This window comes from Urocitellus parryii, chromosome 11 (genome assembly GCF_045843805.1).
Source record: "Urocitellus parryii isolate mUroPar1 chromosome 11, mUroPar1.hap1, whole genome shotgun sequence".
Taxonomy (NCBI): Eukaryota; Metazoa; Chordata; class Mammalia; order Rodentia; family Sciuridae; genus Urocitellus; species Urocitellus parryii.
Window position 1 is genome coordinate 3361782 of NC_135541.1, and position 12421 is coordinate 3374202.

General features: G+C 58.6%; 1 protein-coding gene across 1 annotated transcript in view; it reads right to left on the reverse strand.

The window, feature by feature from the left end:
* Positions 1-352: 352 nt before the first annotated feature.
* The window catches only part of Nphp4 (nephrocystin 4), a 100810-nt gene continuing 88741 nt past the window's right edge, over positions 353-12421 (reverse strand). Inside the window, exons 21-30 of the mRNA XM_026386062.2 lie at positions 10341-10567; positions 10031-10217; positions 9428-9511; positions 4854-5010; positions 4209-4294; positions 3524-3609; positions 2474-2645; positions 1870-2049; positions 1469-1612; positions 353-792 (exon numbers count right to left, since the gene is read on the reverse strand). Of these exons, the coding sequence (XP_026241847.2) occupies positions 652-792; positions 1469-1612; positions 1870-2049; positions 2474-2645; positions 3524-3609; positions 4209-4294; positions 4854-5010; positions 9428-9511; positions 10031-10217; positions 10341-10567 (1464 nt within the window). The 3' untranslated portion in view covers positions 353-651. The remainder of the gene's footprint in view (positions 793-1468; positions 1613-1869; positions 2050-2473; positions 2646-3523; positions 3610-4208; positions 4295-4853; positions 5011-9427; positions 9512-10030; positions 10218-10340; positions 10568-12421) is intronic.

The following is a 12421-nucleotide window of genomic DNA, read 5'->3' on the forward strand; positions in this document are numbered from 1 at the left end:
AGTGGTGTCCCTCAGCTCTGCCCTGGGGCCAGGCCCGAGGGGACTCTCAAGAGGGCACAGGGCTGGGCCCCCCTGGCAATCCAGGGCAGTCCAGGCTAACCTGCAGACGGGAAAACCCTCTGACAGCAGGTCCGCAGGGAAGAAGGAAAATAGGAACCACCAGAAGGGAACACAAGCCAGCGTTCAGATGGTCTGATCTTAAACACAAACACAACGTGATATCAGTATAAAACACTGTGTAGCAAATAAAGTTCATTTTGTTCATATAAAATCCAGTAAGAAAAACATAATTTTGCCATTTAGATGATTCATAAAATACATTTTGCTAAAAAAAAAAAAAAAAAATCGAAACTAAGTTACAAACAGTGACAACCTCCATGGGCTACAGAGGGACCAGTGGGCCTCATGCACACCTCAGATAGAATAAGGTGACTGGAGGCCACCAGATTCCTGTTCACGCTGAGAACTCACCCTGTGGCCTTGGTCAGTGTTGGCAGCCCTAGGCTGGACACAGGCATTTCAAAAATGACCAGGGTACACATGCTCCTCCCTAAGCCAGGCCCAGGCCACCAGGGCAAGGCCACATGCTGGGGAGAGGAGAGGCAGGGGAGGTCCGCAGGGCAGGCGTGTGTGGCAGATGCCGCCGGCCCCTCACTGGTAGATGACCTTCACACAGAAGGCCTCTTCGTTCTTGTCTTCGTGGTCATTGATGTAAATCAGGATCTCCTCCTGCCCCACTCTCCTGCCCGGCGCAAACCGCAGGCCGATGGTGTAGGTCTCGCCTCCTCCCACCTGGAAGAAGCATTGAGACCCCCGTGTCCACCCTGAGCTGCGCCCACCTTACCAGCAGCTTCTCAGGGCTAGGGATGGAACCCAGGCTCAGGGTGCCAGGCAGGCCTCCACACTGAGCTACACCAGCCTCACAGCAGCGTCCAGAGAGGTGACTCAGGGTGAGGTAGGCTCCCTACGGGCAGGCGGGACACATGGCTGACAAAGGACGTCCATGACCAGCCCGGACCCAGTGCCTGGAGGGACGGGCACCAGGCCTGCATGGGCAGCACTGCTGGGGCTGGAGCCGCTCCTCTCCTGAGCTCCCTCCCAACACTGCTGTGGAGACCCCAGCCACCAGCCTGCCCTCTCAGAAGCTGGCTGCCTGCGGACCCCTGAGGTACTACCACCGCAGGACGCGCCCTCAACCTTCCTGAAGGGGGACGGCCTCGGATCTGGGCACAACAGTGAGGAGCTGCAGAGGGGCAAAGCCACCAAGGCCCCTTGCAACAGTGCTCCCAGCCAGGGTCTCCAGCGAGAGGCGGTGGGCTCTCAGAGAGTCTCCTGCCTCCCGGCACCTCACCAGGGGGCTGGGGCACCTGCCATCATCCCCAGACTCACCCCTCCTGGACGCAGCACTGAGCACCCAGCGCCAGCCCTCCCACACACCTCCCAAGGCCCCCGTGCAGCCCTGCAGCACCTGAAAGGTGTCCTCCTTGAACTGCAGCAGGTCAGGGTGGTCGCTGTACAGGCGGTAGGTCCTCCGGGTGGGGTAGGGGTTGGTGTAGGTGATCCGCTTGTTGACGCCCTTCCCTTCACCCACCGCCATCGTGATCTCAAAGGCCTGGGGAGGGTGGGCCAGGTCCCAGTCACGGCCCAGGGCTCCTTCTCCAAGAACTTCCTGAGCCCAGCCCCAGACACCAGGACATCCACGTGGATGAGAGGGACAGACGGTGCAGGAGCAAGCACCCCCACCCCGCCCCACACAGCCCTGGATCGGGACAGCCCAGGGCACAGGGCAGGTGACACCCAGGTGACACCCTGTCACCTGAAGAGCACAGAGAAGTCCTGCAGTGCCTCCTCCCGCAGCCTCACACAGACCTTGGAGATGAGCGGCTGGTGGCAGGAGAGGCACAGGAGCCAGGAGGCCACCAGCTGGTGGTAGTCCACGTCCACCAGGTTGAGGTGGATGAAGCGGCTGCCGGCCCTCCTGGGCCTCACGGCCACATGCAGGTCTTGCACCCCATGAGGCGGCAGCACAAAGACACCTGCGGGGTCTGTCTTCAGGAGCAAGGGGAGAGTCAGATTGCAGCCTCTGGGTTCACAGACACAGAGTCTCCCAGGTACCCAATCCCACCAACCAGGGCAACTCAAAGTCACCAGGTTGTTCAGGTGACAGCTCAACAGGCTCAGGAGCCACCCGGGTCTAGAGCCTGGCCCCTGTTCCCGCACTTTGGGTCTGTGGTAGGCAAGGCCCACCCATGGTGACCCTTCCCTAAGCAACCTGGGTTCAGAACACAGGCCTGTGGGTGGGAATCTGCATGGCCCCATGCTGTGTCCCCGGGCATCTCCGATCCCAGAGTCCTTCCCAGACTCCAGATCCAGGCCTTCAGGTGCACCTGTCCCGTGGCCGCACCGGCATGCCTAGCAAAGCCAGCTTAGGGCTGGGAGGACCCTGCGGCACTTCGGCAGGGAGGAGGCTCACCTGCAGCTCCTGGGGGTGCGAGGCAAAAGCTCTCACTTTCCTCACTCTCTGTGTCCCCCGGAGGACAAGGGACAGGCGGCTCAGCTGGCCCGCAACACAGGAGACGTCGACGCGCTGCAGGGAGTGGAGGCAGACCTGCCACGTCTGCACAGGCACTGCCAGCCAGCGGTCCCTGCGAGGGACAGGGGCTGTCTGCAAGTGTCCTCAGAGAGACAGCAAAAGCCCCTGAGAGTGGGTGTGCTGGGGGGCAGGGGCGGGGGCAAGAGCCGAGGAGGCCAGGCTGGGCCAGCTGCCTCCGCCCTGGCCTCCACCTGCCCACCTACACGGAAGCCCTTGGCGGGGCTGAGACCCTGCCTGTCCCTGCACCTAGGACTGTGACATGGGATGAAGGAGAGCCTGAGCTGGCCCAAATGCCTCGGAACAGCTGTGAAGGGTGGTGGGCTATGCGTAGGGGACGAGGGGACGGAGGTCACAGGTCTGAACACAGGGCTGTGAAACTTCATGACTGCACGGCAAAGCAGGGCCAGTGACCCACCTCCAGGGTTGTTAGGAGGAGTCAGGGCTGAGGTGTTCTCATGGCAGGGGAGGCTGGTGCAGCCCCTCACCCTGGATACAGCTTACCCTTGCCCTGGCCTGCCTTGGAAGCCCTGCAGGAAATCTCCCAGCTCGAACCAGTTAGAGGGCTCCAAATGGCTGGGAGACAGGGCCCAGGAGGAGACAGCGAAGGGACTGCAGCTGTCTAACTGGGCAACTTGATCATGGTCTTGGGGTGGTGTCAGCTGAGCCCCTGGAGGTTCAGCCCATAAACTGGGGAGGAAACAGCTGCCAGGCTTCCTGGGCTGACCCTTCCCTAGGTGGGCACAGGGAGCCTCCGAGTCTCTCCAGTCACTTGTGCTGCTCCAGCAGAGGATGCCCTCTGCAGGGCCTACTGGCCCTAGAACTCAGCAGTCCTGCCTCTCAGGTGGGCACGGCCCCCCATCCACCAGCAGCCCCGACCTGCCCCTCCCAGCCCCGCCTGCCCTGTCCAGATCTGTTGTCTTGAGTACTCACGCATAAATGATGACAAAGAAGTCTTTCATCTCTGGGCTTGGACCACTGGCCACCTTCAGAAACACATCCCGGGGCTCCCCAGGGCCCTGCCAAGCAGACGTGGGGGACGTGGGGGCCAGCACCACCTGCCTCCCCCCTCCAACCTTAGTCTGGCCCCTAAAGTTGCCTGAGGCCTGTGCAGCTGGGGCAGGTGTGCACCCGGAGTAGGTGTGCAGCCGGGGCAGGTGTGTACCCAGGACAGGTGTGCACTGGGGGCAGGTGTGCAGCCGGGGCAGGTGGGAGCCCCTCCCCAGGTGCATCCTCCTAGCACTCGTCAGCATTCACCAGCCTGTTCAGTGAGGAGCAGTCGGCAGCTCCCTGGTTCTATGTTGATTTCAATAATTACATTGCACAGATTTTATCCAGGCTCCCAGCTAGTCATAGCACAGTTACTGCCGCCATCCCTTGACGACGGTAATTAATAAGTGCCTTAATTACCAGTCGTTTTATTCACTTTGCTTCGTGCCTTTTCTTAAAATTTAAATGCAGCTGATCAGAGGACTGATCTGCTAGCAGAGAAAATAAAGACCTGCTCGAGAAGCCCTCAAGGGTGTCCCCAGAGCCCTTCACTACCTTGAAAAGAAGCCACTCAGCTAAAACCCCAGCAGAAGCGACATGGGGCGAGGACAACGTCCCCATGACATACCACACTCTGGGCCTCACAGAGGACATTGGGGTCGCTGCATCGCACATGGATGGGGAGGTCCTCACCAGGCATTCCCACTGGGGCACCTGCAACAGGGAAGGGGACAATGTTGCTACTGGCCTAGCGCGGCCTGTGGGCCATGCAGGCTGCAGGTCGAGGGCACAGGAGCCGACAGCCTGACCTACAGCGTCCCCACAGGGGTGGGAGACGGACCCAGGAGGAAACAGCAGAGGGACCAGGGCCATTCAACTGGGTGAGGGCAGTACAGGGCAGCTCGATCATCACCTTGGGGTCCCTGGGATGACCTTCCAGCCCCTTCCATGGAAAGTCACCCAAAGGGAGTGACCTAGAGGTGAACAGGAGCCCCACCAAGCACAGAGGCCTCACCTGGCTGTGAAGGTACCTGCCAGAACGTTGGAGAGCCCCGGGGGGGAGCCATCTCCATGGCCCTCACTTCTTATGGGGACAGGCCCTGGCGCAGAGCTCTTAGGGCTGGAAGGGTGGCATCAGAGGAGGCAGAAGGGTGGTGGCAGGGTTTGCCACACAGCATGGGGGACTCCATGATGCCACTTGCCACCTGGGGCAGAGGCCTCTTCCAACCAGCTGAACCTGCCAGAGGCCACCCCAGGAACGGCAGGGACTTGCCGGGAAGCGTGTGCCAGGGAGGCAGGCGGATGGCCTTCTTCAGGAAGGTGAGTTCCGGGTGGTAGAAGCGGAAGATCTGGTCCACAACGTGGGGCTGGGGCTCCACGGTCAGCTGGAGCATAGCAAGGAGCTTCCCGCTGCTGGTCCGGAACAGCACCTGCAGGACAGCAGCAGCCAGGCCTCAGGACAGGAGCACAGACTGCGCAGCCTCACGTCCCTCCCAAGGCAGCACAGAGATCTCACTGCCCTCCTCCAGAGAGGCGAAAGACAGGCATGGTCAGAGATGCAGGGACAGCGTTCACAGTACAGGGCACTGGGGTCCGAGGTGGACAGTGAACGTGCCGCTGCCATCCTCTCAAGTAAGGCACGCCCCTTAAATGCTGTCCCCGCTGCAGTACCCCCTGAGTGTGTGGCAGTCACTCAGAAGGCCTCGCCATCACCCCCCACCAGGCCATGGTGTCAATGGGCAGCTGTGTTCAGGACTGAGCCCTCTGCTTGAGGGCTTTCCAGACAGAGTAGCAGGCTGTGCTGAAACCAAGATGGCTCAGAACGGGCCAGATGTGGTCATGCACACCTGTCATCCCAGCAGCTCTGGAGGCTGAGGCAGGAGGATCGTTAATTCAAAGCCAGCCTCAGCAAAAGTAAGGCACTAAGCGACTCAGTGAGACCCTGTCTCTAAATAAAACACAAAATACAGCTGGGGATGTGGTTCAGAGGTTGAGTGTCCCTGAATTCAACCCCTGGTACGAAAAAAAGAAGGCTCAAAACAGAAAGCCTCCTCTTCAAAAAGTTATTGCAAAAATTCAAGAGTGGCACTTATTTATCTGTATTTCATCCTCCACACAGGCAAGTGTGTGGACACAAAGGCATACATACACAAGCACACGCATGCACATGTGACCCCGGAGGCAGTGGCAAGCAGCACAGATTCAAGAGCTTTCTGTCTTGTTTGACAGTCTGTGAACTCCTTGGTTAATTTTTAGAACTAAAGAGGAAAGCTCTATTACGAAAACAAAGCAACAGAGCTTGCAGTACTCCAAGCTGGTGGCACCATCACAGAGGAGAATTCCTCCAGTAAGTCTAAAGTACAGGACAGGGACCCTAGGGCAAATGCACTGCTAGAAGCCCTAAGTTGCGGTACTCTTGTCCAGGACTCTGAAATACACAGATGGACACACACTTGCCAGCATGGCCGGTGGCTTCAGGGCCAAAGGGGTCTGACTAGGGTGGTCAAAGACTGGCTACATACAGGAAAACTAGCAAATAAGTAAATATGTCAAAGACAATGGGAGCCAGGTTCCTCACTATCAGACACTGGGGTTCAAACATGGAGAAAGACAACAGGAATAAACCCTGCAGTGCTGACCTGGTCTTGAAGCACAGTGTAAGTCTATGGTCTTCGACCCATACAGTTAGAACAAAGGTCTGTACACATGTGTGCACACACAGAGATATCTGCATGTCACATGCACAAGGACACAGGCATGTGTGGGTGTGCATGTCCATATAGGCATATGCCTCCTGGGCCCCTCTGCTGAGCAGTAGTGACACCCCAGCAGCAGTGAGCACTCCAAGGACCAACCTTGGTTTCTAACTACCGTCCTGCTCTGACTCTGAGATGGGCAGGGAGAGACGAGAGGAGCTTGCATTCCCTGCTATGCCAGGCAGAGAGAAGGGCTCAAAGGATGGCAGGGACGTGGAACAAGACAGGCGCCAGCTTGAAGGGGCTGCCACTTGTCAGACAGGGGCAATGCAAATGTCAGCAGCAAAATACACAATGGCCGTGACAAACCAATAAGACAGGAATGAATAGCCCATAAGATGCAAAACTGAGTGAGCAGGAGGGTGGGGTGAAGGCAAGGCTCTGTCTCAGAATGCAACCGCCAGAGCAGGAGGGTGGAACCGACAACCCCCTGATTCAGGCAAGATGTCAACTGCTACCTTGGGTGAACGTCTGTAAGAAACGGGATACTTCCATAGCCTCGGAATATCTTCTGACAAGAGACTTGAAAACTCATGACTTCCTAATTCTAAACACAAACTACTTCAGTAATTTTACAGGGACAAAGCATGGCCATGTCACCCGAAGTGAAAAAGTTAACACTGCCCCTGACAGGACGAGTCAACGCTGCCTCCTTCCACCGTGGTGTTCTGAGAACAAGCATATGCTGGGTGGTGGCACCCTGCCCCAGGTGCACAGGCGGACTCTAGTCACCAGCAGACTGCAGGCAAGCCCCACAGGACGCTCCGCAAGACGACCAGCCAAGAGCTCAGCATCACCAGGGCCACAGAGGAGAGCCCGGCAGCGGGGCAGCCAGGACCACCCGGCACCCGGGAGCCCGAGCAGGCAACCACGGAGCACCAGAGGGACACTGTGGAATGGGGATGGGGCCTGTGACAAGATCACGCCAATTCAGGATCCTCACAATTCTACGTTTTCAGGACAGACCAGCTCTAAGCTTCAGAGCACAATGGAGCATTTGGTCAATAATTTATTTTCAAAACTGTTCAAGAAGCCAGGCGTAATGGTGCACGCCTCTAATCCCAACAGCTCAGGAGGCTGAGGCAGGAGGATTCCAAGTTCAAAGTCAGCCTCACCTGCCGCAGTCTGGCTGGGCACAAATCACGAGCCACTGAAGCAGGAACAAACTTTATTTCTGAACTCCACCAGCACACTCCACACACGCTCCCGGGAACTCTCCCGAACGCCACACGGCTCCACCAGGCACCACCAACCGGAATCCCTCCTCCGGCACTTCCCCAACCAAAGCGAACTCTTCAGGAATCCCCACGAGAGCTCAACTGGAACTCAACGGGAACTCCGCGAGAACTCAAAAGCCATCATCTTCATGGCTCGCTGGCGTCACCTCTCAACCACTACTTCTGGCAAAAATGCCAAGCGTCATCCCAACTCGGCTGTGGCCCTCCACACTCACCAACTTGGTGAGGCTCTAAGCAACTTAGTGAGACCCTGTCTCAAAAATAAAAAGGACTAGGGATGTGGCTCAGTAGTAAAGCACCCCTGGGTTCAATCTCTGGTACCAAACAAACAAACAACAAAAAAGAAGCAGCTCTTCAAGAAAAAATATGCACACGTATGGGGAGAACGATAAGGAAATGTGGGCAGTGTTAGCAACCAGGAAATCCGGGCAAACACCGTGAAAACTCTGTGTATTTTTGCAACTTTTCTCTAAGTTTGAAATTATTTCAAAATAAATTTTTTAAGGCACAAGAGTTAATGTGAGAAGGACGGCAGTGGCCAAAGAGGGCAGTGTCAGCATCTAAGGAATAAAGTCTGAATAAAGACCCACCGTCCATGGCGAGCAGCTGCTGGTCACAGCTCATCGTTTTGATAACTGAAGGGAACGACCCTCACACGTGCCCCGACTTCACAGGACTCGTGTGCTTCAGGGGGGCCCAAGCGCTGCTGGGGGAGCTCCTGTTGACAGGAGACCACAGGAGAGTGGCGAACTGGGACGCCACCCATCTGTACCCAGGGAACAGCAGGCATGGTCGTGAGCCCTCAGGTGACAGTGGACAGGGAATTCACCACAGGTACGCCAGGGAATCAGCCCCCGAGCCCCCCAGGACCACCAGCCACAGGGGCCTCTGCAGGTGACACGTTCACCAACACCCAAGGCTCAGAGATGGGTAGTCGAAGGAAAGCAGGTCCCGACCCAAACTGTCCAGCTGTAAACACCATGAGCACCTGACATCAGACTCGGCTCGGGGTCCTTGTTAGTTCAGGGGCAGGGACCACGGCACATGGTCAGGATGAAAGTCCTTATCTATCAGAGGTCCACCCTGCAGCAATTATGGGTAAACTCATTAAAATTTCTGAGGCTTTTCTTAAAACTCCAAATTCATGCAAAAGGATCATCATTTTGCTAAAAATACTTGAAATATTATTTTAAGTTCCCTTATCTGATTCTTCCCAAATACAGTTGCCATTAACCCCTCCCCCTCCAAAGGAGGGTCTCAAAAATTCTAGGAAGGAGTCATTCTGTCTAATCCCTGGACACCAAACCCAACAGAACCCTCTGTGCTCTCCTTGAAGCCCACCTCGCCCTGGCCGTTACGCGCGGGCACAGTGAAACCCACCCTGCACACCACCAGCCTGCCGAGGGCTGACCCGCAGCCCTGACCCCCCAGACCCACAGCAGGGGAAGCAGCCCCAACAACCCCCTCCCCACAGTCGTGGCAGCGGGGTGGGGGCTGGGACTTCCCGCACGTGGGAGTCCCAGCCCCAACATCCTCTATAGCACCAACAAAGGGCAGACGCGTTCCATCAGCAAAGGCAAAAAAAATAAATAAAGCAGGCTTTCACCAGCTTTTGCCAGTGTCTGGACACAGCTGTGGCTGCCCTGCTGGATGTCCACCTCAACCCTTGCCCAGCCCAGCCCCGCCCCAAGTTGGCCCAGATCTCTTCCCTCCGGGAAGGTAGAGAAAGAGGGAGGGGTCAGGGCCAAACGGGGACCACAAAGACACAGCACACTTCACTCAGCCTCAGAGGACAGGAGGACGCACGGCACTGCAGGGCTGTGGGATGACTGAGACGTCGTCTTGGCCCCTACCTTGGCGTGCTTGGTGAAAGTGGCGCTGGACTTCCAAGGTGATCCGGCGTCTGTGCCCCTCTCGGAGCTCGGCTCAGCAGAGGCCTGTGAGGAACCCCGGACCAGGAGCAGGTCGCAGGCGCAGTCGGCAGCTCCTGAAGGCCACCCTGCGTGCCCCACGCCAGGCCTCCCGGCAGCTGCCAGCCAGCCTCCCCCAGGCACAGACTCCAGCATGTCTCCCCACTGTGCCTGGAGCAAAGGCCTGCTCAATCCCAGGCCCATGCACAGAGCCAGCTGGCCCAGCGCATCCTCAGAGGTCAGTCAGACACTGGGACACACACTCATGTCACCCAAGGCCTCCAGGTTGGTGTGTAAAGGCAAACCAGACAGAGCAGGGTGGGGCAGCCCACCCACTCTCGCCAGGTCTGCACACACGCCTGGCGGGAGGAGAGGAGGGCCTGGGCTGCCCGTGTGGCACAGGTACAGAGGAGGCGTGAGGGGCAAGGCGGGCAGACAAGGGTGGAGGGCAGAGCCCACCTGGCAGACACGGGCACACTGCAAGCACCAGACAGCACTCTCCCTTTCATGGCCGGGAAGGAACTTCCCTGTTGGCCTGGGCCACACCTGTATGGGGGCTGGCCGACCCAAAGAGAAGCTCTGGTACTTGAAGGGAACGTGGGTGGTCTCCCGGGGGCGCAGGTAGAGCTGGGGGGCCAGGCTGCCGCGCAAGTGGAACATGTCCTCCTCCAGGGGCGTGTGCAGGCCAGCGGCATCTTTGAAGTACCTCCACTCCTGGCTGTCCAGGATGACACTGGAGGGAGGCAGGGGATGGCCAGGGCTGTGGGCAAAAGCCGCCCTCCCCCAGAGCCGCCCCTGCGGGGGACAGGAATCAGCACAGCACAGAGCCAGCGAGGGGCCAGGCAGGAGTTGTCACCTTAGCTCAGGGTTGTCGATCTCGATGGTCACCGTGTGCTGGATGTTGTGGGGGTTCTTAAGCGCAAACTCGAAGAACTCAGCAGTGCCCAGGGTGGCGTAGAGCGTGTGCTGCGTGGTGACGGCCAGGCTCAGCACGCTGGCAATGCTCTCGGCCTTGGTGCGCTCCCGGTAGGCGTCAATGACCTGCAGGTCCCGCGAGTGCTGTGCCCGCACGCTCTGCTGGGCCTGTCAAACACAGGCCAGCTGGCTGGACAGGCCGGGTGTGTGCCCTCCGGGGCGGGGCCTATGTGCCGCCCCACTCCAGGGCATTAGACTTCTGGAAAAGAACAACTGACCCTGCCTTGGCCTGAGGCTCGGGGACCAGCCCACCCCCGGCCCAGAGAGCCTCACAGCATCAGAACAGGGAAGGGGCACGCCTTTCCCTCCATGGGGAGGCCCGCACGGCACCCCAGCTTCTCTGCCTCATGGCAGGGGCGCCCTGCCTGCTCCCGAGACCCCTACCAGGGGCAAGGCTGGCACCCAGGCTCAGCAGGGCAGCTGGACACTGTGGCTTCAAAGAGGAGAAAATGGCCTCAAACCTGAGCCTGGTGACAGAGCTGGCCCACAGGTCCCCACGTGGTGTTGAGAGCCCGGCCTGTGACCATGTCTGCAGGAGGCGTGTCCCCTGCACCCCATCCCAGTGTTCCCAGCAGCCTCACGCTGGGTCCAAGTCCATGAGGCTCAGCCCCGCCTGCTCACGCGCCCTGAGACGCAGAGCTACAGCCCGGCACGTTCCGTAGCTGGTTTACGTCTGGGCCTTACATTAAAAAGTGAGGCTGCTTCCAGGTCTAGACGGGGCCTTCCCCACACCAGGGTGTCCCAGGCGGCAGCTGCTCCAAGGTCCACTTGGCCAGGCACAGAGAACTCCTGCCAAGGCTGAAGGGCTGAGACGGCAGTGAGCAGGCTGCCTGTAGCTCCCACACACTTGACTGAAGCCAGCCAGGAAGTGACTCTGATACCAACTGGCCAGTGTCCAAAGCCCTGGCCTTTTCCTTGCCGGGATGGGAGCTGGAAGTAGAGGGTGTCCAACTCCCCCTGGAGGCCTCCTATGGGCATCTGGCCACGAGACCTGTCCAAGCAGTGAAGCCTCTGGATGGTGGTGCTGGGTCACAGAGCCAGACATGAGTTAGGATGAGGAGGGACCCGGAGTTGAACGGACACCTTTCTGACATGTGCCCAGTGGAGGGGCCTACACCTCCTCTGCCCACCAGTGAAGCAGTCTTTAAGAAGTGGCCCACTTGAAGACACGTGCAAGACTGCCTATTAGACCAGCTGTCCAGGGAGGGCATGGGGTGACCATACTTGGTAGAACGTGAACACAATGGACGCTGGGGGCTGCAGGGGGGCCTTCTGGCTCATTCCTGTCTCCTTCCATGCCACAAGGACCCTGTCAGCCTAACGCCCCACCCCTGTCCACCCACGGGAGACAGGGTGACTCCTGATTAGAAAGTCCCAGGACATCATCTGGCCAGACGGTGCTGCCCTGCCTCTGCTCCTCCCTCTGGTCCACCGGCCTGGAGACAGCACGGGTGCTCGCACTGCTCTTGGCCAGCACCCAATTAGGGGTTCACAGTCCTCCTGTGGAGAAGGCCGGGCAGTGCCCAGGTCAGGCGGGTCTGTCCTTAAATCCCAGGCTCCGTGTCAGGAAGCTGCCTGCTGCCAACACGAGCCAGCGCTCCAGATCAGTGTCACCAGCAGAGAGCCATCAGTAAGAGAGCAGTTAGCTGCTGCTCTCCCATCTCGTTCCTCCATCAATTCGAAGCCAAAGCAAAAAAAACAATGATGGTCCCCACTGGGTCCCTCGGTCCCCGGCTCTCATCGCTCCCAGTGTGGTCCTAGACACTGGCTCAGGCCCAGGCACATCACGTAGGCAGTGAGACAACGGGCCGTCTGCTCACTGTACCTCTGGGTACAAGCTTTCCCCTCCATGGCCCTCGGCCTGACATGACAGCATGGCTCTTGGGAGCACAACATCACTGTGCTGCTGAGGTGTCACGCCTGGGCTGTGGGGATGCCACCTAGGGAGGTGGAGGGTGAGGA